Source organism: Ailuropoda melanoleuca, chromosome 7, assembly GCF_002007445.2.
Source record: "Ailuropoda melanoleuca isolate Jingjing chromosome 7, ASM200744v2, whole genome shotgun sequence".
Taxonomy (NCBI): Eukaryota; Metazoa; Chordata; class Mammalia; order Carnivora; family Ursidae; genus Ailuropoda; species Ailuropoda melanoleuca.
Window position 1 is genome coordinate 61,788,216 of NC_048224.1, and position 23,579 is coordinate 61,811,794.

General features: G+C 35.0%; 1 protein-coding gene across 4 annotated transcripts in view; it reads left to right on the plus strand.

The window, feature by feature from the left end:
* The window catches only part of ZMYM2 (zinc finger MYM-type containing 2), a 104,194-nt gene that overhangs the window by 26,272 nt on the left and 54,343 nt on the right, over window positions 1-23,579 (plus strand). For 2 of the 4 annotated variants that reach the window (XM_034664949.1, XM_034664950.1), the window contains exons 2-6: window positions 4,368-4,869; window positions 5,131-5,224; window positions 9,485-9,770; window positions 12,011-12,176; window positions 12,955-13,167. In XM_034664949.1, the coding sequence (XP_034520840.1) occupies window positions 4,378-4,869; window positions 5,131-5,224; window positions 9,485-9,770; window positions 12,011-12,176; window positions 12,955-13,167 (1,251 nt within the window). In that variant the 5' untranslated portion in view covers window positions 4,368-4,377. Of the gene's footprint in view, window positions 1-4,367; window positions 5,225-9,484; window positions 9,771-12,010; window positions 12,177-12,954; window positions 13,168-23,579 lie in introns of all 4 variants that reach the window. The other 2 variants (XM_034664947.1, XM_034664948.1) reach the window with 1 other exon arrangement.

Here is a 23,579-nt window from a genome sequence, read left to right on the forward strand (position 1 = left end):
GAACTCATGCATTAAAAGTTTATGCATTTCATAACATCTGTATATTTATGCCTTCGTTTTTCCTCTGAAAATTGTTATGTTGATGAGGATACTTCTTACCTTGTGGCACATGAATGTTAACTTCAAGTTCAACTGCATTTCTTCCATTTGATACTTGTGTAGTTTGAATATTGATTTGGTTATTGTTTTATTGAATTTTTTATTAAATAAGAGCTATGCTGTATTACTTTATTGTTCAATACTTAATTACATATTACATATCAATATGAATATTCAAATCCTAATATCCAGCTTATTGGCTGTGGTCGTGGGCAGCTTAGCTTTGAAGATTATTATTATTTATTTATTTTTAAAGATTTTGTCTGTCAGAGCGTGCAAAGCAGGGAAAGCGGCAGGCAAAGGGAGAAGCAGGCTCCTGCTGAGCAAGGAGCCGGATGTGGGACTCTGTCCCAGGACCCTGGGATCATGACCTGAGCTGAAGGCAGGCACTTAACCAACTGAGCCACCCAGGTGTCTCTTATTATTATTATTTTTAAAATAAACTCTAGGTCCAATGTGGGGCTTGAACTCACCACCTGGAGATCAGGAGTTATATGCTCTATCGACTGAGCTAACCAGGCACCCCTTGTTTTTAAATCTATATAGAGATCGCGATAGTGATTTCGTTCATGGATTTGCTTTAATGTTTTAACTCACATGAATATTCGACTCATAAAAAGCATCAGATAAATGTTAAATATTACTGGATGGATACACTTGTGTTTTTTAAAGCAAATTTATTTGCGTTAGTGATGAAAATTTTGAATCACTGTTATCCAGCAAATTTCAACTTTAATACTTTCTGTAGTGCTAATGTTAAAATTTTTTTTTTTTGTTTACTTAAAATTATGTGAAGGCCTTATATGAGGGTTTCCCCTAGCATATGTTACTGTTTTACCATGAAGAAGTCTTCCTTAGTGAGGAGCTGTTTTAGAGTAACGGTGTATATATACATATATTTTTAAGATTTATTTATTTTAGAGGGAGAGAGAGAGCACGCACAAGTGGGTGGAGGGGCAGAGGTGGGGAGAGAGAGGGAGAGATGCAGTCTTCCTGCTGAGTGCGGAACCCGACCGGGGGCTCCATCCCACAACCCCAAAATCATGAACTGAGTGGAAATCAAGAGCCGGGTGCTTAACCAACTGAGCCACTCAGGCACCCCTGGTGTATATATTTTAATTTTTGAAAATACTTAAAATGTCTTAGATTATGGAATGGTAATTTGTAGATGTTTGAGCACATCAAATAGTCACCCCTTAAACTTTTAAATAGAATTAATCTATTTTCTTTAAAGCAGATATAAATGTATTTCCTGCCATTTCCCAGTATTAACATGTCCTCCATACTGACAGAGACACACCTCTTGCTCTTAGAGTAATAATTTGGAGACTGGTTTTGGAATGGCGCAGTTTTACTGTGCCTGAGCTATGGTTTTATTATAGAAAAGTTAACATCTGTTTTATTTAACTCAATGAGGTTTTGTCACAGTTAAGCAAAAATAAAATAAGGCTTTTCCTATAAAATACAGTTTGTTATTGAAAATATTTCATTTTCATTACTATGTTGGTTGAATAGGGTATGGTGCTCTCTGGAAACTAAACTTGGTTTGATAGGATGCTTAAGGTCAGAGAATAGCACAGTATGTATAAAATAAGGGATTAGATTGTATACCTTGACAATTAAGTAATTATGTTACTTAAATATAACTCTGGTAGTCAGAATGAACATATGGGTTTTTGCCTTCTTGCCCTTCCACAAATATTTGGGACAACTGAGTATATATATACTCTGTGCCTACCCACTGTTTTAGGTTCTAGATATTCGGTGAGAAGACCGAAATTAGTTATGGTCTATCCAGTGTTTTCACAATATGGTTGTTATACCCCTATTTAATGTCTGTGAAAAGTGCTTATTCTGTGTCCCTTTTGTTTCTGGAGATTGATAATCCCTTTCTGTTTAACTAATGCTTTATCAACTTTATGTTGTCTTCTGTTGTTGGTTCCTGTTTTTCCCATCATTCATTCAGGTGCTTAGCTGCCTGAAATTCCTTTTAGATTAATGTTGAATCTGAAGTGCAACTTGTTGATCATCTCTCCTACTCTGACTCCTTGCTCCTCCTCATAAACTATGTGTATCGGTATAACGTGATCCTTTCAGAGGCCCCCCCCCATGAATTTACATAAAAATATATGTACTTTAGGAAAAATGTGTATTTGTGTGTATAGGTTTTTGGAGAATGCATAACATTGTAGTAATAATGCTGTGTGTTCTGTGACTTTTTTCCAGTCAACAGTAATCTTACGATCTTTTCATGATCTACTTTTTAAAAATCCCTAATCTGTTAACTTTTTTCCATTCTCCTATCATAACCTTTGTTTCAGGTACCATCATCTCTCACTTCATTCAGTGGCCATCTATTTGGTTTCTTTGCTTCTAGTCCTGCCTTCTTATAATCCATTTCCCAAATAGCAGCCCAAACAATGTATTAAAAATGTAAGCGACATGTTAACCTTTTAGTGAAAACACTACGTTGTTTCCTGTTACAGTAAAATCCAAACTTGGCATTTAGAATTCATGATTGCTAATTTCAGGGATGTTTATTGGTTTGTTTATTGATTTTTTTTTTCTCTCAGGTGTCCAAATCAGTGTCTTGTACATACTAGGTTAGGTGCCTTGTAAACATCTATCTGCCAAAGTGATATTTATGTGTATTAGTATCGTCTTCATTGTCCCAGCCACTTGTTACAGTAAAATAAGCAAATAGCAATATATATGAAGTAGTAAATGTTCTTAAACCAGCCTTTTTTGTTTTTATTTTTTTTTAACTGTGCTAAGTGACTTTACTAGAGAAAAGGATTACAGAGGATTNCCCCCCCCCCCCCCCCCCCCCCGCCTTCTAGTTTTTTCTTTTCTTCCCTGTTTTTTCTCTGAAATTCTCTGATTCACGTTCAGGATTAGTTCTTCTACCCCTATGTCCATGACCTCATCCTCTCCATCTGCTCAAGAACTTATTTTCTTTTCTGGCTCTTCACTGTTAACTCTCTGCTGTCTCTTTGGCTTCAGCACAGCCCTGCATATATATCAGGTGTTTAGAAAATATTGGTTGAATATAGCAGAGTAATGAAGAATTTGGACTATTGAGTTATAAAGCCCTGGGCATGCATTCTAGGTATGCGACTTAGGCAGGTTAGTTAATATCTCTAAGCCGTAATTTCTTATTCATTAAAATGGGACAAAAATTATAACTATATCAAGGGTTGTTTTGAAAATGTAACTAAGAAGTGTAATGTGTAAATTTCTTGTGGCCATTGTAACTAATTACCGTAAGTTTGGTGGCTGAGTTTTTTTCTCTCATGATTCTGGAGGTCAGAAGTTGGATATCAATGACACAGGCCTCAAATAAAGGTGTCAGCAAGGCCATCCTTCCTCTGGAGGCCCTAGGAGAGAATCCGTTCCTTGCCTCTTCTACATTCTGGTGACTGCCAATATTCTTTGGCTGTGTTACTTCAGTCTCTGATCTTCAATCTGTCTCTTTGGTCACATTGCCTTCTCTTATGCCTGAAATCTCTTTCCACCTCCCTTTGCAAACTTGTGCATTTAGGGCCCACCCAGCTAATCTGTTTTTAAATCCTCAGTCTTAATCATATCTGCAAAGACCCTTTTCCCATATAAGATAAACTTTAGAGGTTCCAGGGATTAGGATCTGGTATCTTTGGGAGCCATTATTAGCCTGATATGTGGTTATGAAGCACACAGCATAGTTCCTGGCAAATAAAGATTTAAGCTTTCTGGTTAGGTCAAGAAAGATTTCAGATTCTCAGAAGGATTTAATTATATGGTTTACAAGGGAGCCAGGGAATATGAGAAAAAGGAATTAAAAAAAGATGAGGTAAGGGAAATTAGGGATTAGATTGTATCATCTTATTTAATACAGTGGATAAATGAGATAAAAGTATAGAGAATGTATTTTTATTGTCAGATTTTGGTTATTTTCCTGTTTAAATACATATCAAAGGATTTATCTATGTTTTCAGTATTAAAGTTTATAGCTTAAATAGTGTGGTAGAAAGGTGGTGGTGGAGGTGGAAATATACTGCATATCATTACTGAAAATTGGTTGATTACATTTCTTTTTATATTCAAGAGGTTCACACGTAAACTGTATAAAATGATTAATGAATGAGATCATAGATTAGATAACAATTTTTTCCTTTATTAGATAAGAATTATTATCATTTAGAATAAAAAAGTAGCTTAAAAAATTATTTCAGTTAGATGAGCAAAAGATTATGTTGACATTTGTTTTCTTTTTTCCATCTCCTTTACAGGTTTTTTGGCATGGACACAGGTTCAGTGGGAGGATTAGAATTGACTGAGCAGACTCCTGTTTTATTAGGGAGTACGGCCATGGCAACTAGTCTCACCAATGTAGGAAATTCATTTAGTGGTCCACCTAATCCTTTAGTTGCTAGATCTAATAAATTTCAAAATTCATCAGTGGAAGATGATGACGATGTTGTTTTTATCGAACCTGTACAACCTCCCCCACCTTCTGCACCAGTGGTAGCTGATCAAAGAACCGTAACATTTACATCATCAAAAAATGAAGAACCACAAGGAAACGATTCCAAAATTCTGCCTTCCTCAAAAGAGTTGGCTTCTCAGAAGGGAAGTGTAAGTGAGACAATTGTCATTGATGATGAAGAGGACATGGAAACAAATCAAGGGCAAGAGAAAAATTCCTCCAATTTTATTGAACGGAGACATCCTGAGACTAAAAACAGAACCAATGATGTGGATTTCTCCACTTCCAGTTTTTCAAGAAGTAAGGTAAATGCAGGAATGGGTAATAGTGGTATCACCACAGAACCAGACTCTGAAATTCAGATTGCTAATGTTACAACCTTAGAAACAGGTGTAAGCTCTGTGAATGATGGCCAATTAGAAAATACTGACGGGCGAGATATGAACTTAATGATTACACATGTAACATCACTGCAGAATACCAACTTGGGAGATGTCTCTAACGGACTGCAGTCAAGTAATTTTGGTGTTAATATACAAACATACACCCCATCTTTAACTTCACAGACCAAGACTGCAGTAGGACCTTTTAATCCTGGTAGAATGAATGTGGCAGGAGACGTATTTCAGAATGGAGAATCTGCAACTCATCATAATCCTGGTAAGTAGTAAGTGATCTACCCCATGTAAAATTACCTGATACTTTTTTCATTGTAGTAATTGGTACTACCTTGGTGAGTTTATTCATGTAAGAATACATGTTGACTCTTAAAGTTTGAAATTTTAGCTAATAGATGTAAAACCATGTATTTCTCTGCAGATTATTAGAAAATCATAGAAATCTATGTCTAAAGGATTGGAATAAACACTCTTTACATTCACTACCACTGGAGTCTAACAGTTTGGCATCTTATTGGTCATATACTTTGTTTTTCCTAATATATTTTTAGTATTTAGTAGTAATGTGTAAATAGTGCAAAAGATAAGTAGCACACTTAAAGAACAATGTGGTATTGTATAATAGGTGCATTTAGATTTGTTTTTACTTGTGCTTAATTTTGATCGCTTATCTGATTTTTTTTATTAGTATCTTATTTTTTAATATTTGAAAGTTGGTAAATTTTTCGACTATTTGAACAATTTTTCTTCAGGCAGCTTTGTTCTGTGAAAACATTAAAAAAGAGAAGTTACAAGAACTCTGGCTTTTTGATGACCGTGTCTGTATGTCCCTTTCTCTTTCACCTCTGCCCCCAAATCTTTGTATGTCTGTCTGACTTATATATCCTTCTCTTTGTTTCTTTCTTATTTTCTCATCATTTTAGGCTCATTAGCAAGCTTATCGGCCTAGAAATTGTGGAGAATAAAAAGGAATGACTAAAATTTGGGTAGTGTAGAATGGTGTAGAATGGTAGTTATTTTTCCTTTTTTTCTTGTTATTTTTTTGGTTATGAGAGTAATGTTTAATTATTGAAGAATTTTTGGAAAATCTATAAAAAATGAGGGAAAAAATCCCTGATTGTATTATTAACTGAAGATTACCACTGTCAGCGTTTTTGAGTGGCTGACTTTCAGGCTTTTTCCATTGTATTTTAACTTGGTTGAAATGTGACCCTGAATAATTTTTTTCCTTATTTGCTTCCCACTTTACATTGTATTTTCTTGTACCATTAACATTTATACACAAAAGTTTTAATGGCTGCACAGTAGATATGGATATACCATTCCCATATTTGGCATTTATATTGTTTCCCATATTCTGCTATTATAGGTTTTTGATGAACCTCTTTTGTTTAAACTTCTCATTTCTTTACAGTATATTCCTAGAAGTGAAGTTAGTAGGCCAAATGATATCATTGTCCCTATCCTTCCAAAGATTCTTGGTTGAAAAAAAATCTATTTGGTTTATAGTGATTTTGAAAGAAATAGGTTCCTTATTTCTCAGTTTGGAAAATTCCTCCTGCCTTCCAAGACCCTTTTCCTCTATGTGTGTGTGTGTGTGTGTGTGTGTGTGTGTGTGTGTGTGTGTGTGTATACATTCGTATGTAGGTCTGGGTTGGGGGGGATGTATGTGTGTTTGTATGAGCATTTTAAAGTTGTAGAAATAATATTGTCATAGTGCCTTCCAGAAAGGTCTTACAATTTATATTACCAGCTGTATATATATTAGTTTCTTTCATTGTAACCTTCTGGCTCACATAAAAGTTTAAGAAATGATAATGCTCAATTAATTTCAAAATAGCCATTTTGTCTTTATTGTAATTATAAATATGTTAAAAACATAAGAGTATGAAGAGGAAAATAATCTCACCACTGAGAGTAGTACATTTAATTCTAACCTGAGATCATAGTTTAGGTATAGTTTTGTAAACTCTTTCCTCCTACCGTCCCTTTAAATACCTAACAATAGATCTTGAACCTTTGACCATATCAAGTCTGTATGTTTGATTTTATTCTCTATTTAGCTTAGTTCCAGGTTTTACTATTTAAATAACTCTAAGAATATTCTTATGCATGTATCTTAGGATCTTATTTCTTTAGGAATATTGCCGAGTCAGAGGGGCATATCATTGTAAGAATTGTGTTCCTGGGGGGTGCCTGGCTGGCTCAGTTGGTAGAGCATGCGACTCTTGATCTTGGTGTTGTGAGGTTCAAGTCCCTGTTGGGTGTAGAGATTATTTAAAAAATATTTAAAAATTGAAAAAAGAATTGTGTTCCTGTTTATTGAAACTTATATAAGGGACTGTGTATTACTTATCAGAAAAACTAAGCAGATACACCTTTTGCTCCTTTTTTTTTTAGGAATTAGCTCTTGTTTTTATGTGCTACTTTTATTTGTAATAGGGAGTTATAAAATCTTGGCCATTTATACTGGCTCTCAGACTAATTGTGACTTGGGCAAATTAAACTATTATCCCCTGATGTCCTTTGTATAAAATAGAGGGTTTAGACAAAACTTCTCTTCCTAAAAGTATTTTGATGTTGGAGGATGTGAAAATTTGAAAGTAGGAGAAATATAAGAGCTGAAAAACAGATTAAGGGTGATTATATTATTTATACAAGGTCTAAAACTAAATTGGAAAAAAAGCGTGCTATTTTTTTCAAGATCAAGTTAATAGATGTCCTTAAGTTTAAATAGTCTCTTTAAGTATATATTCAAATGATGAACCTACAAAATCAGAAATCCTAAGGAGCCAGTAATTGTGTTTCAAGAAGCTATTTCTTCCAGCATATGTTTAAATATAAGGTGAAATTTTCAGTTAGTGACTACAGTTGACTCTTAAACATTGTGGGGATAAGGGGTACCACCCCTCCACCCCTCACCCCGCTTACCATGCTCTTGAAAATTCACGTATAACTTCCAAAATTTAACTACTAATAGCCTACTGTTTTTGTTTTGCTAGTAGCCTACTGTTGACTGGAAGCCTTAATGATAAATAGTCAACACATATTTTGTATGATATGTAATATACATATATATATATATATATACCTTTATAATACCTTTATACCTTTATAATACTTTATAATGCTATACTATAAAAAAACTGCATATAAGTGGACTCATGTAGTTCAAACTCATGTTGTTCAAGGGCCAACTGTATTTTCTTCATATTCATTAATATTTTTACCTATTTATTAAAACTGGTCCATTACCTTGATAATAGCAGGATAATAGGATTCTAGAATGCACTCAGTTTACGTATAAAGTGCAATTTTTGTGGGGAGGGATGTTGTGGGGTAAGGTAAAATTTTAGTAGCTGTGTTATGTAGCTCCTTGAAATCATTAGGTTGATGGACTGGGTTGGAGCCAGGAAATCATCCTCCTTAAGGTTTTGATAGTAGAGAAGTTTTCCTGAGCTCTAAATATATTTGTACTTCCTGTGGAAGGAGAACAAATGTTTTTTGTATGGAAGGGCAACTTTTTATGTATGGAAGTTCAAAATTTGGAGGAACCTAGAAAGGAAAAAAATTACTAGAGATAATAAAGTTTCAGAAGGGAAAAAGGTTATGGTATTGTTAGTGTAGTGAGATTTATGGAGTAGTAACTAGAGTAGTAAGCTGGACACTTCCTGCTAAGCACCAAAGAAGCTTATTATTAAAGAAAGAAAAGATAAATTTTCTGCACTCCAGTGTTAATGTTACACATATCTTTTAATTCTGTGCGATTCTGAAACTGTTTGCAGTGAGAGAGTAATATGATGTTGGATTGGTCACTATATGTTGGCTTATCATTTCTGTGTTACACTCTAATTTCTTTGAGATTGTGTGGTCTAGAGGCCATGGAACTAAATATGAAAAAAGCTATTTTTAAAAAGATGTTTTGAGGGGTGCCTGGGTGGCTCAGATGGTTAAGTGTTCAACTCTTGATCTCAGCTCAGGTCTTGATCTCTGGGTCATGAGTTCAAGCACTGTGTTGGGCTCCACACTGGCCGTGGAGCCCACTTTAAAAAAGAAGGTATTTTTAATACAATCCTATATAAACTATCAGACCTATACTATATTTGTCAAAGGTTCTGATTGGTCAAGATTTTATTATATTTTTATATTTCTATAAATTAATTCCTTCTGTTTAATAAATAATGGGCTGATATTTTTAAGTGCTTCCTCTATGCAAGTCAGTATGGTTTATTGCATGTATTATCATTTAATGTTACCATTTGTGTGAGGTTGGTACAATTTCCAGTTTAGAGAAGAGTTAGGCACAGGGTTTAAGTAACTTTCCAGTTTAGTAGGTGGAGTCTAAATGTCAACCAGGCATTCCTACTCCAAAACTTTGTTTTTTCCCTCTCTGCTATACTGCTGCCTTATTAATGTCTTAAACTTCTACAAGATGGGAAGTTAAAACTGTTCACGTAAATAGCATTGTCAATGTATGTAAATACCTGTTTCATTATTTTTCCTTGTGCATTTTGTTTTTAAGATTCTTGGATTTCCCAGTCAGCTTCATTTCCTCGTAATCAGAAACAACCAGGAGTGGATTCTTTATCACCAGTGGCCTCGCTTCCTAAACAAATTTTCCAGCCTTCTGCACAACAACAACCCACTAAACCAGTTAAAGTCACTTGTGCAAACTGCAAAAAACCTTTACAGAAGGGACAGACAGCTTATCAGCGAAAAGGATCAGCTCACCTCTTTTGTTCTACCACTTGCCTTTCCTCCTTCTCTCACAAGCCGGCTCCAAAGAAACTTTGTGTTATGTGTAAAAAGTAAGGTTTACCTTTCTTTCTCTTTCTTTCTTTCTTTTTTTTTAATATATTGAAATACAGTTGACACATTGTGTTACATTAGTTTCAGGTATACAACAAAGTGATCTGACAAGTCTGTAGGTTATGCTTTGCTCACTTATAAGTGTAGGTAAGGTTTACCTTTCAACATAATTCCATATGATTGAATATTGGTGATATATAATTTTAGGGAAATTATAAGAGTCTTAGACTTGATCTTAGCCAAAAGGCCAAGAAGTGATTATAAGAGTCTTAGAGGTGAATTATGGTATTTGAAAAATTGGTAAGCTAGTTGTTTGAATCTTAAAGCCAAACTCAAATGTGTGATGGCTTTGGAGGATTCTCTACCACCACCAGTGGCTTATGATTAAAGGGCTTCCTATTTGGATAGGCTTTGGGGTTGGTTGGTTGGTTGGTTGGTTGGTTGATTTATTTATTTATTTATCTAGAAAAGATTTATTGATTTACTTGAGAAAGAGAGAGTGCACATGCATGAGCTTATAGTGGGGAGGAGGGGTAGAGGGAGAGGGAGAGAGAATCCCAAGCAGATTCCATGCTGATTATGGAGCCGGAGTTGGGGCTTGATCCCTGAGACCATGACCCTAGCCGAAATCAAGAGTCAAATGCCTAGCTGACTAAGCCATTCAGGTGCCCCTGGGGTTGATTTAAATACTAGACCCTTGTAATTTTGTCTGTAATCTCCATTGGACTCTTTGGATTTGTCAAAATGCATACATGTTTATTTGCATTATTAATTATTAGAATTTAGTTCTAGCTAGATAAAATTGTTTTGCAGTTTATATATAACTAGTTCTGTATAAAAAATAAGTCACATTTTGTACTGTTTTCATTTTTTTTAAAAGATTTTTTTAATTTGTACTGTTTTCATATTAAGATTATTTTAAATTGGCAAGTGTTTGGATTTTATGTTTCTGTGTTTTTTTGAACATTAGATCATTAGAGTACTCACTGTTTTAAGACTCAGGTACCAGTTTTTTGATAGCCTTGGAGAGACACGTCTCTCTTCTGCCAATTTTTAGGTCTGGCTTCAACTAGTTAAAAATAAGTGGAATATTGGGGCACCTGGGTGGCTCAGTTGGTTAAGTGTCCGACTCTTGATCTTAGTTCAGGTCTTGATATCAGGGTTGTGAGTTCAAGCCCTGCATTGGGCTCCATGTTGAGCCTACTTAAAAGAACGTGGAATATGGTATATTATGTGTATGGTCAAACCAGGTAGATTTTCTTTCTGTACCATCTCTTGGTGCAGCCCAAGTTTGTGAAGATATTTTTAGATCTTAGAATTTTGAAAAAGGCTTAGTGTTCTGTACAAATTTAATAAATTCAAATATTGGAACAGTTATCTAGTTTTTAGACTGCTTTATAGTAGTAGACTTTTGCATACTGTAATATAGGACTGTGAAATTCAGAATTTTGTTAAAGGAAAACTTCAGAAGTCATCAGTATTGTTTTCTACCATTTCTTTTTTTTTTTTTTTAAACATTTTATTTATTTATTTGAGAGAGAGAGAGAGCAGGGGAGAGAGCAAGCAGGAGGGAGGAGCAGAGGGAGAGGGAGAAGCAGGCTCCATGCTGAGCAGGGAGGCTGATATGGGGCTCAATCCAAGGGCCCTGGGATCGTGACCTGAGCTGAAGGCAGACGCTTAACTGACTGAGCCACTCAGGCGCCCTGTTTTCTACCATTCTAATTGCATTTGGAGAGCTGTAGAGAATGTATAGAATGGTAGGTAGGGGTTATTTTGGGTTATGGTTATGGGGATATACTTAAGTTCAATTATCCTCTGTAGAATATATGTCATATTTCTGTGACCTAGATCTTTCAACCTTTCTACTTACCCATGGGAAAGGAATTGACTAGGTGTTATAAATTTACATCTCAGATTAGGCCTGGATATTAAACTCCATATAAATAATAACAATTTTTTTAAAAGTATTTCCAATACCTGAAAGCCTTGTTAAGGAGTTTGAAGATAAATTGAGTACTGGCAAAAGTTTAATGGTATAAAATATTTTTGTTTCTTAATCTTTTGTGTTCGTATTTTATTGCCAAGAAGTTTTAAATAGTAAAAGTGATTTAATGGATCTAAAAATGGTGTTTGATTCCAAGACTTCAATTTATGGAAATTAGAAATATTAGTTATTATTCTTACATTTGATTTCTTTTAAAACAGAATTTTACTTTAAGTCGTTCCACTTATTTTTCAGAGATATAACTACAATGAAAGGAACTATTGTTGCTCAAGTGGATTCAAGTGAATCCTTCCAGGAATTCTGTAGTACATCTTGTTTGTCTCTCTATGAGGACAAACAGAATCCTACTAAAGGAGCTCTAAATAAATCAAGATGTACAATTTGTGGTAAACTAACAGAGGTTTGTATTTTTGTGCCTTTTCTCTTTAGTTCTAACTAATGGGAATATTCTTAAATTTATTTAATAGTTAATGATAAATCAGTATATATTTCCTTAAAACTGAGGATATATAAAATTTATCTTATAAATATCCCATTATGTAATCCTGTTCTCCCATGGGGAGAATGATTTAGGAAATATTAAAATATAATATTAATTGACTATTTTCTTGAACACGTAAAGGCAAAACCATAGTGTTTAAACATGTAGGCTGACTACGAAGGAAAGACAACAAACTAGAATGCTTAAGAAAGAGAACAAGTGGAATATTTTTTGATAACTTCACATTATTAATATGGTATTAAAGTTTTTGCATTTGTTTGAAGAAAAACCTGTGTACTAGACATACCTTGTTTGAATTATTTATAATATTGGTTCTCTCCTCCCTTTCTAGAGCAGTGTACTTAATTTTAGTTCCTTTTGGATTTGTCTAAATATTTCCAGTCTGTTTTAGAATTTTATGCTAACACTATCCAGATTGGGTTGTTTCCTATCATTTTTAGATATCTCTAGAGAAGTTTGTAGTGATGTCAGTAGTGGTTCTCCCGCTGCCATACATGTATTTCTTGTGTGTATAAAAATAGTTAAAAAAATAATGAAAGGTATTTTGTCTTTCTCTTTACCTAAATAAGCCTTCCACAGAAAAATCATTGAGGCATTTTCTTTCTATTGGAGCACCTTGTTGTTTAGTTACTTGTGATACTCATTTGTGTTTAAAATTTTGTTTGCTTGTTTTTAGATTCGCCATGAAGTCAGCTTTAAAAATATGACTCATAAGCTGTGCAGTGACCACTGCTTTAATAGATACAGAATGGCCAATGGTTTAATAATGAATTGCTGTGAACAGTGTGGGGAGTACCTGCCCAGCAAAGGTGCTGGAAATAATGTCCTGGTGATTGACGGTCAGCAGAAAAGATTTTGCTGTCAAAGTTGTGTCAGTGAATACAAACAGGTAATTCACGATCTAATCAAAATCAGCCATTCGTTTGAATATGTTTTAAATTACTCTAATAGTTTTACTTTAGCAGCATTTATTAACTAGGTTTATCCTGGAATCTCATTTAATTCCATTATTGTCTTCATCTCTTGGAGATGACCTATCCCAAATGAATACAGATAAATGTAGATTATTGGACAGTGTGTGATTTTATATATAATGGTAAATGCTAGCAGAGTAATTCCTCTTTCGAGATATTTGTTTATGGGTGGAGGAGAGGGGTTGCAAATAATGATTTTTCAAAGCTTAGCTTGGGAATGATTATCTTATTTATATTTCAGTGTTAAGGTCTTTTGATTTAGTTTGTTTTTGAATATAGACATAATGCTTCAAAAGTAAAAGTACATAAAAAATATATTCAGAGAAGACCAGCTGCTGTTTCTATCTTCTCTTTTGGTTTCTACTCATCTTTTATAGGTATTAGCTTTTCAGTTCTTAGTATTTTGTGTGTTCTCTTCTTTGAAAAATTAAGAAAATATGTAATTCATTCTTAGTTTCTCTTTTTTCTATAGAAAAGACAGCATACTGTATGTACTATGCTGCATCTTCCATTTTTCACTTCATAGTATATCTTGGAAATTATTGTATATCGATGATATATGGACTTTCTCTTTTTTTTAATGGCTGTTCAAATTTTCAGGAAATTTGTGAGCTGGTTATTAAAAACACACTATTTTAAAAACAAATTAAACAAAGATAAGTTTATATTAGTCTGCTAGGGCTGCCATAGTAAAATACCAGATTAGAGGGCTCAAACAACAAATTTATTTCTCGCAGTGTGAGGCTACAAGTCTAAGATCAAGGTGCCTTTCTGGGTTGGTTTCTGGTGAGGCTGCTCTTTGAGCCTTGCAGATAGCCTCCTTCTTGAGGTGTCCTCACCTGGGCTTTCCTCTTTTCGGAAAGGGGGGGAGGGGAGGAAAGGGGATCTCGGGTATTTCTTTCTTTTCTTGTAAGGCAGAACCTTAGTCCTGTCTGATTGGACCGCACTCTTAGTACTTTTTAAACCTTAACTGTCCCCTTATAGGCCCAATTCCAAATATAGTTTCATCAGGAGTAGGGCTTTAGCATATGAATTTTGGGGGGAACACAATTCAGACCTTACCAATACTGAAAACAAAGTAAGTGCTCAAAACCTATTACTTCCTAATTATTGTATTTTAATATCATCTGTATTCTTACTTGTGTCTGTTGTGTTTATATAATGGAAATATTACACATAGTGGTGTGCTTTTGTGTATCTCTTCCCAGTTTCATGTTTAGTTTCATTTTGTAGCCTGAAATTAGCCGTAGTGGGAGTATTTTCATGGCAGGTGTAGCAAATTATGTTGTCTCCTTAATCTCTGAAGAGCTAGTGGTTAACCATATCCCAGACAGCACTGGGCTATCTGATAGTTTATTTGATCACTTTGCTGTTGGATGGTATTGGGGTTATTTCCAGTTTTTTGCTATTTTAACCCACACCAACTTACGGCTTATTACGTGAAGTTTTAAATTTTATTGTCAAACAGTTTTCTTTTATTGCTTCTGGATTTTGTTTCATACACTTTCCTCACTCCCAGACTATAAAGGAATGCTTTTCATCTTTTCCTTCTGTTTGCAAGGCTTCATTTTAATATTTAAATCTTTAATGCATTTAATGGAATTTATTCTGGTATATCGTTGAATTATGGGTCAAATATTATCTGCGTCCAAATGACTGTCCTTGAGAATCAGCATCTTTGTGATGTCAGAATGTCCTATCATAGGGCAAGGGATTTCATTCTGTTTGTTATATCATTGTGTTCCTGTTAAATTCACAAATATTTTGGGACGCCTGGGTGGCTCAGTCGGTTAAGTGTCCGGTTATTTGCCTTGTCTGCCATATCCTGGGCTCCCTGCTCAGTGGGGAGCCTCCTTCTCCTTCTGCTTGCCTCTTGTGCTCTCTCCCTGCTTGTGCATGCTGTCTCTCTCACAAATAAATAAATAAAATCTAAAAAACAAATGGAAAAAAATAAATTGATAAATATTTTATCTTCTTGTTGCTATTTTATTTTAAAGAATTTATTTATTTGAGAGAGAGAGAGTGAGCACTTGCAGACTTGGGCAGGAGGAGTACAGGGAATAGCACAGGGGGAGGGAGAGGGAAAGGGAGGGAATCCCTAGCAAACTCCACACTGAGCCCTGAGCCCAACCCTGGGCTGTATCTCACAACTCTGAGATTCATGACCTGAGTAGCATGCTAACTGACTGAGCCACCCAAGCACCCCTGATGCTATTTTAAATGAGGTTTTCTTTTCCATTATTTTATGTGTGTGTATACATATATATATGCACATACATTTTTAAATTGATTTTAAATACCGGCTATCTAACTAAATCATCATTATTGGTTAATTTTCTTGGATTTTAAACTAAACCATCATACCATCTGCAAATAGAGAAAGTTTAGGTCTTTCTTTACATTTCTCATTCCCATTATTATTTTGTCTTGCCTGATGACGTTTCCTAATAACTCCAGTACAGTTTTGAATAGTGGAAGTAGTAAATATCTTTGTTTTTCCAGTGGGAATTTCTTTGATGTTTCCTTATTAAATTAGATTCCGGCTTTAGGGTTGAGGTAAATATGTTTTACCATATTAAAGAAGTACCTATTGAGTTTTGTTTCACTAAGTATTTTATCAAAAATGAATGTTGAGTTTTGAAGGTCTTCAGTGTCTGTGGAAGTGATTATGACTTTTTTTCTCTCCTTTTAATCTGTTAATATGTGGATTATTTAAATGAGTTTTGTAATCCATCTAACCATTCTTGCATTGCTAGAATAAACCATACCAGTCATCATTATATTTTAAATGTTTAGTTGTCATTGTTTATATTTAGTACTTTCCCATTGGTATTCGTAAGTGACATTCGTCTTTAATTTCCCTTTTTTGGGTGCATTCTTTAAGATGTCAGTGTTACATTTGCTTTAAAAAATGCTCAAGACCAAATTCTTACCTTTACATGCTTAAAACAATGAAAATGAAAATAAGTGAATTAAATATTTAACTCAAAAAGTTGTAAAAAGAAAAACTAAAAAGAGAAGAAAAGAAATAAAGATAAAAGTAGGAGTTAGTGAGTTAGGAAATAAAAACAGTACCAAAATAATCCAGAATGCTGCTTTTATGATAAATAAATTCTGTGGAAAACTAGACCAACTGATCATTAATCAGGAAAAGAGGTTTAAAAATGCCCAAATTTACAAAAATAAGAAATGACAAGGTGGACTTAACCATCAAAACAGAGGAAATGGAAGAAAATCATTTAAAAGGGACTACTTCGTATACAACTTTATATAAAAATGTTGAAAACCTAGATGAGTAGTTTTCCATGAAAATATAATTTTTGCGTATGTGAAAATATAATTTACCTAAATTGACTCCAGAGCAGAAAAAATAAGGCATAGAAATTTCCATAGAAGAAATAGAGATAGTTATCAATGAACTACCCCACAAAGAGAAACGGACTCTGGTGTATCTTTCTTTTCTCTCTCTCTCTCTCTTTTTTTTTTTTTTTTAAAGATTTTATTTATTAGAGCGAGCGCTAGCTGAGAGGGAGGAGCAGAGGGAGAGGGAGAGGCAGACTTCCCGCTGATCAGGGAGCCTGACTTGGGGCTTGATCCTAAGACCCTGGTATCTTGACCTGAGGTGAAGGCAGCCGCTTAACTGACTGAGCCACCCAGGAACCCCAACTCAGATGTTTCATAGGGAAATTCCATCAGATTTAAACTAGGTAATTGCAATGCTATTTCAAACCATTCCAGAGCAGGAAACTGGAAGAAAATAACTCATAGTTTTTTAAAACAAATGTGATAAATGTATATAAAACAACATTTCCAATTGTTTTGAAACATTTTTAAGTATACAGTTGCGTGACATATGAAAGACATTCATAATGTGCAATCATCGTCTCTGTTTTTAGAATTTTTTAATGACTCAAATAGAAACTGACGAGGCCACTAACTCCTCATCTTCTCTTACTTCCCTGGTCCCTGGTAATCTCTAATCTACTTTGCATCTTTATGAATTTGCCTATTCTAGATATTTCATATACTTGAAGTCATACATTATCTGTCCTTTTGTGTCTGGTTTATTTCACTTACGATAATGTTTTCAGTTTAATCCATGTTGTAGCGTTACTTTTTACCTCTGAATAATATTCATGTATAGACCACATTTTGTTTATCCATTCATTTGTTGCAGGGCATTTTGGTTGTTTCCAACCTTTTGACTAGTGTGAATCATGCTGCAATGAGCTTTGGCATGCAAGTATCAGTTTGAGTAGTGGTTTTTAGTTCTTCTTGGTATATACCTAAGAGTGGATTTGCTTGGTCATAGGCTAATTTTATGTTTAGCTCTCTTAGGAACTGTAAAACTATTTTCCGAAACAACTGTATTGGTAATTCCTAACAGCAGTACATGAGGTGTCCGTTTACTGTAACTCTTTCCCAACACTTAATTACTTTCTGTTTTTTAATCCTTGTTTTTTATTTTAATCATCCTTGTAGATGTGAGGTGGTATCTCTTTGTTGGTTTTTGATTTGCATTTCTCTGATTACTGATGATGTTGAGTATATTTTTCATGGTTATGGATGATTTGTATATCTTCTCTGGAAAAGTATCTATTGAAGTCCTTCACACATTTTGAATTGCATTGTTTTTCCTTTTGTTTTTCAGTTGTAGGAGTTCTTTTTTTTTAAAGATTTTATTTATTTGAGGTAGAATGAGCAAGAGAGAGCATGAGCTGGGGGTGGGGGGAGAAACATGCTCCCCACTGAACAGGGAGCCTGACGGGCTTGATCACAGGACCTGAGCTGAAGGCAGATGCTTAACCAACTGTGCTACCCAGACGCCTCTAAGAGGTTTTTTTTTTAATATTCTGAATATTAACCCCTTATTTCTTTTTTTTTTTTTTTTTTTTTTTTTTTTTTTTTTAAAGATTTTATTTATTTATTTGACAGAGATAGAGACAGCCAGCGAGAGAGGGAACACAAGCAGGGGGAGTGGGAGAGGAAGAAGCAGGCTCACAGCAGAGGAGCCTGATGTGGGGCTCGATCCCATAACGCCGGGATCACGCCCTGAGCCGAAGGCAGACGCTTAACCGCTGTGCCACCCAGGCGCCCCTTAACCCCTTATTTCTTAAGTTTTTTTTTTTTTTTAAGATTTATTTATTCATTTGAGAGAGCAAGAGTGAGAGAGAGAGCTCCCGAGCGTGGGGCAGAGGGGCAGAGGGAGAAGCGGTCCCAGGGAGACTCTGCACTGAAGGCAGAGCGTGAAGCCCCTTGTGGGGCTCAATCTCAGGACCTGGAGATCACCACCTGAGCCAAAACCAAGAGTTGGCTGTTCCACTGACGCCACCCCGGCGCCCCTAATCCCTCATTTGATTTATGGTTGCAGATATTGGCTCCCATTTATTGGTTGCCTTTTTACTTTCTTGATAATGTCATTTGATGTAAAATTTTAATGTTAATAAAGTCAATTAACCTCTTTTTTCCTTTGTTGATTATGCCTTTGGTGCCATATCTAAGAATTTTTTGCCAAATCAAAGGTTAAGAAGGCTTATTCCTATATTTTCTTTTAACAGCTTTATGGTTTTAACTCTTACATTTAGGTCTTTGGTCCATTTTGAATTAATTTTTGTTTATGATGTGAGACAGGCATCCAGCTTAATTCTTTTGTATATGGAAATCCAGTTGTCCCAACATCATCTGTTGAAGGGAGTATTGTTTTCTATGGATTGGACTTGTCATATTCTCAAATATTAATTGGCCATAGATGGGTAGGTTTATTTCTGGACTGTCATTGTATATTTCGTTGGTCTGCATGTCTGTTCTAGTGCAAGTACCACACTGTTGTGGTAACTGTGTCTTTGTAGTAAGTTTTGAAATTCGAAAAATGAGTCTTCCAACTTTACTCTTCTTTAGAAATTAGGTTCTAGACCCATTCCAATGGTATGTGAATTTGAGGATCAGCTTTTGCATTTCTTCAGAAAAGGTTGTTAGAATTTGGATAGTGATTGCACTGATCCTTAGATTGCTTTGGGTAGTATTGACATTTCAACAATGTTAAATCTTCCTGTTTGTGAATATGGGTTGTCTTCCCATTCATTTAGACCTTTCTTAATTTCTTTCAGCAGTTTGTAGTTTTCAGGGTACAAGTCTTCACCTTCTGTGGTATATTTATTTATTATATTTTATTCTTTTGAACACTATTGTTAATGGAATTGCTTTATTAATTTCCTTTTCAGATTGTACATTGCTAGTGTTTAGAAACACAACTGATATTTAAGTGTTGATCTTACACCTGCAACTTTGTTGAATTTATTAGCTGTAGTAGCTTTACTGTGGATCCCTTGGGATTTTCTCCATATAGAGCCATACCATCAGCGAATAACAGTTTTACCTCTTCCTTTCCAATTTAGATGCCTTTTATTTCTTTTTCCTAACTGTTCTGGCCAGAAGTTTCACTATTTTGTAGACTAGAAGAAGTGGTGAAATTGTGCAGCCATGTTTTGTTCCTGATCTTAACAGGAAAAACCTTGTGTCTTTGTAGATAGAGTCTGACGTTAGCTGTGGGGTTGTTCATATATGGCATTTATTATGTTGAGGTAGTTTTTTTCTATTCTTAGTTTGTTGAGGGTTTTTTTTTTTAAATCATAAAAGTGTGTTGGATTTTGTCAATCTTTCTTTTACCATTTGAGATTATCAAATGGTTTTTACCTTCATTGTGTTCATGTGTTTTATTATATTCATTATTTTTTATTGAACCACTGTTTTCATTACTGGGATAAATCCCACTTGGTTGTGGTATGTAATACTTTCAATATGCTGCTGAATGTGGTTGACATTTAACATCCTAAATTTTATATCTATTTTGAGGTGATAATTGGCATTTAAGAACTCTGCTCCCGTATAGCCCCACCCTCATTTATGTTGTAATAAATTACATCTTAAACATTGTTTGCATAATAACATAGACTTGCAATTGTGTTTTGTGCATTTGTTCTTAAAATCATGTAGGAAATAAAAATTGGACTTACAAACTGAAAATACAGCACTATTGCGTTTTATGTTTGCCCATGTAGTTACTTTTACTAAAGATCCTTATTTCTTCATTCTGCTGGAGTTACTGTCTAGTTTCCTTTCCAGTTCGGCATAAATCTTTGACTCTCTTTAGCATTTCTTGTAGAGTAGATCTAGTGGTGACAAATTCCCTCAGTTTTCTACTTGGGTATGTCTTTATTTCTTCTTCATGTTTGGATAATAGTTTTGCCAGATTTTTGTTTGAAAGTTTTTTTCTTTCAGCATTTTATATATGTCATTTCACTGCCTTTTGGTTTCCACGGTCTTTGATGAGAAATTGGTGGAAAATCTTATTGAGGATTCTTTGTACTTGATAAATAGCTTGTCTCTTGCTACTCAAGAATCTCTGTCTTTCAACAATTGGATTATATTGTGTACTGTTGTGTGTCTTTTTGAGTTTATCCTACTTAAAATTTGTTGTGCTTTTCAGCTTTGTAGATTAGTTTTGCCTCATCAAATTTATGAAGTTTTCAGTCTTCTTTCTTTCTTTCTTTCTCTTTCTTTCTTTCTTTCTTTCTTTCTTTCTTTCTTTCTTTCTTTCCCTTTGTTTTCTTCCTTTTTTTTTTTTTTTAAAGTCTTTATTTATTTGAGACAAAAAGCGGGAGAAAGAGCAGGAGCAGGGGAAGGGGCAGAGGGAGAGGGAGAAGCAGAATGCAGATTCCCCACTGAGCAGGGAGCCCTGTGCTGGAATCCATCGCAGGATCCTGGTATCAGAGCTCTGAGCCACCCAGTTGACCTCAGCTATTATTTCTTAAAATAATCATTCTTTGTTCTGTCTATTCTTCTGGGACTCTCATAATGCACATGTTGGTCTGCTTGATCTGTTATATAGGTTCCTTAGGATTTGTTCACTTTTCTTTGTTGTTTTTTTTTCTTTCTGCTCTTCAGACTGTAATTTCAGTTTGGGCCTTGTTACTGCTGGTGGAAGTCCTTACGTTACCAGTTCTCATCTTGAGGTGGTAGGTGACAGGGTACCTTGTTACTTCCTGATAGGATAGAAGTTTAGGCTCCCTACTTCGCCTTTTCTCACATCACCATAGCTGGGTTGCTGCAGTGGGGCACTGCATTGCAGCCAGGCCAAGGTAGAGTCTAAGCTCTCCACTTGCCTTTTCTCGTGTGGGTGGGGTTAGTGCCATATTGTTCCTGTGGTGGTTGTTCAAGTAGAGGGGCTATTGACTAAAGGTGTTTTGTCTTTCTATGCTGTAATTCCAAGTGTATTTCTTTTATAGCTTTGTCATTCATTTTCTGTTGCTGGTTTCAAGATTTTTTTTGTCTTCATTTTTATTCAAATTTAAATTTTATTTAAAATTTTCAGAAATTTGACTGTGATAATATTGTGATTCGTTTAGTTTTCCCTTTCTGGGATTTGCTCAGCTTCTTTTATCCATAGGTTTGTATCTTCTGCCTAATTTGCAGTGTTCCTTTGAGTACTTTTTCAACCCTATCCTCTTCCTTCTCTCCCTCCAGGACTGTAGTGACTTTTATTCTTTGTTGAAAGAGGCCAAATAGGGAGCCTGAATTTCTGTATATTTTTTATAGTCCTACAGATCCCTGAGGCTCTGTTCTTTTTTATTTTTTCCATCCAAGTCTGTTTTCTTTCACTTAAGTTTGGATAATTTCTATATTTCCCTGCAATGATTCTTTCCTCTATCTTCTCCATTCTGCTATTGGTTGGGGTTTTCTCTTGTTGTTTACTAATAATTTTTTTTAGAATGGTGTTTTTTGTTTTTTGGGGTTTTTTTTAGTTTCAGAGGTAGAGTTTAGTGACTCATCAGTTGCATATAACACCCAGTGCTCATTACATGAAATGCCCTCCTTAATGCCCATCACCCAGTTACCCCATCCCCCACCCACCTCCCCTCCAGCGACCCTCTGTTTGTTTTCTATAGTTAAGAGTTAGAATGGTTTTAGTGTTACAGAAAAATTAAGCAGATAGTACAGAGTTCTCCTGTGATGGTCTTTTATTGATACCTTAAATCAGTAAGATAACATTTGTTGCAGTTAATGAACTGGCATTAATATATTTGTTATTTTGTAAAGTCTATATTTTATTCAGATTTCCTTAACTTCTACATAATGCCCATTTTCTTTACAGGATCCCATCTGGGATACCACATTATATCCAGTAATCATGTTACCTTAGGCTAGTCTTGGTTATGACATTTTGTCAGACTTTTGTTAGTTTTCAGTGACCTTGACAGTTTAGATTTAGATATATTGTAAGATGCCCCTCTATTGGATTTTGAAGTTTTCTCATCATTAGACAAATTGGAGCTATATGTTTTTAGGAAGAATGTCACAGAGGTGTTTACTTTTTGCACTGCCATTTTCATCACAAGAGTACATCTGTCAACATGATTTAAATTACTGTTGATATTGATCACCTTGCTGAAGTAGCACTTGTCAGGATTCTCCATTGTAAATTCTCCACCCCATTTCCATGTTGTACTCTTTTTTTTTTTTTTTTTTTTGAGAGTGAGTGTGCACCCAGCAGGGGAGAGGAGCAAAGGGTGAGGGGGAGGGAGAGAGAGAGAGAGAGAGAGAGAGAGAGAGAGAGAGAGAGAATCTTAAGCAGGCTCCATGCCCTGCGCTGAGCCTGAGGCAGGGCCCTGAAATCAGGACCTGAGCTGAAATCAAGAGTCAGTCCTTAACTGACTGAGTCATCCAGGCTCTCCCCTTGTTGTATTCTTGAGAATGAAGTCACTGTCTCCTTTAGGGTGGAGTATACAGCTAATTGGAATTTTTCTGCATAAGAGATTGGTCTTTTTCTCCTACATTTATTAATTTATTCAGTCATTTATTAATATTAGTAGGGACTCATAGATATTTTATAATTTTGGGCTATAATAAAATACAGTTTTATTTTGTTGATCAAAATTTTCTAGCTTTGGCCATTGGGAGCACTTTCACTTGGCTCCTGCATTCTTTTGACTTACCCTATCTGTTGATTTTTAAAATTTCTGTTACTGGTTTTTTTGAGTCCTAGAATTTCCATTTAGTTCTTATTTATATCTCCTATTTTTTTATATGAATTTCTGTTTTTTCATTGTTAAGTATGTTTTTTTCTTTGTTGAAACATTTTTATCTTGGCTGCTTTAAAAATCTTTGTCATAATTCTAACATCTCTGTCATTGTTGGCATCTACTGATCATCTTTTCCCATTTATTTTTATTTTTAATTTTTTTAAAAGATTTTCTTTATTTGGGGGGGGGAGAGAGAGAGACAACAGCAGAGGGGTGAAGGGCAGAGGGAGAAGCAGACTCCCCACTGA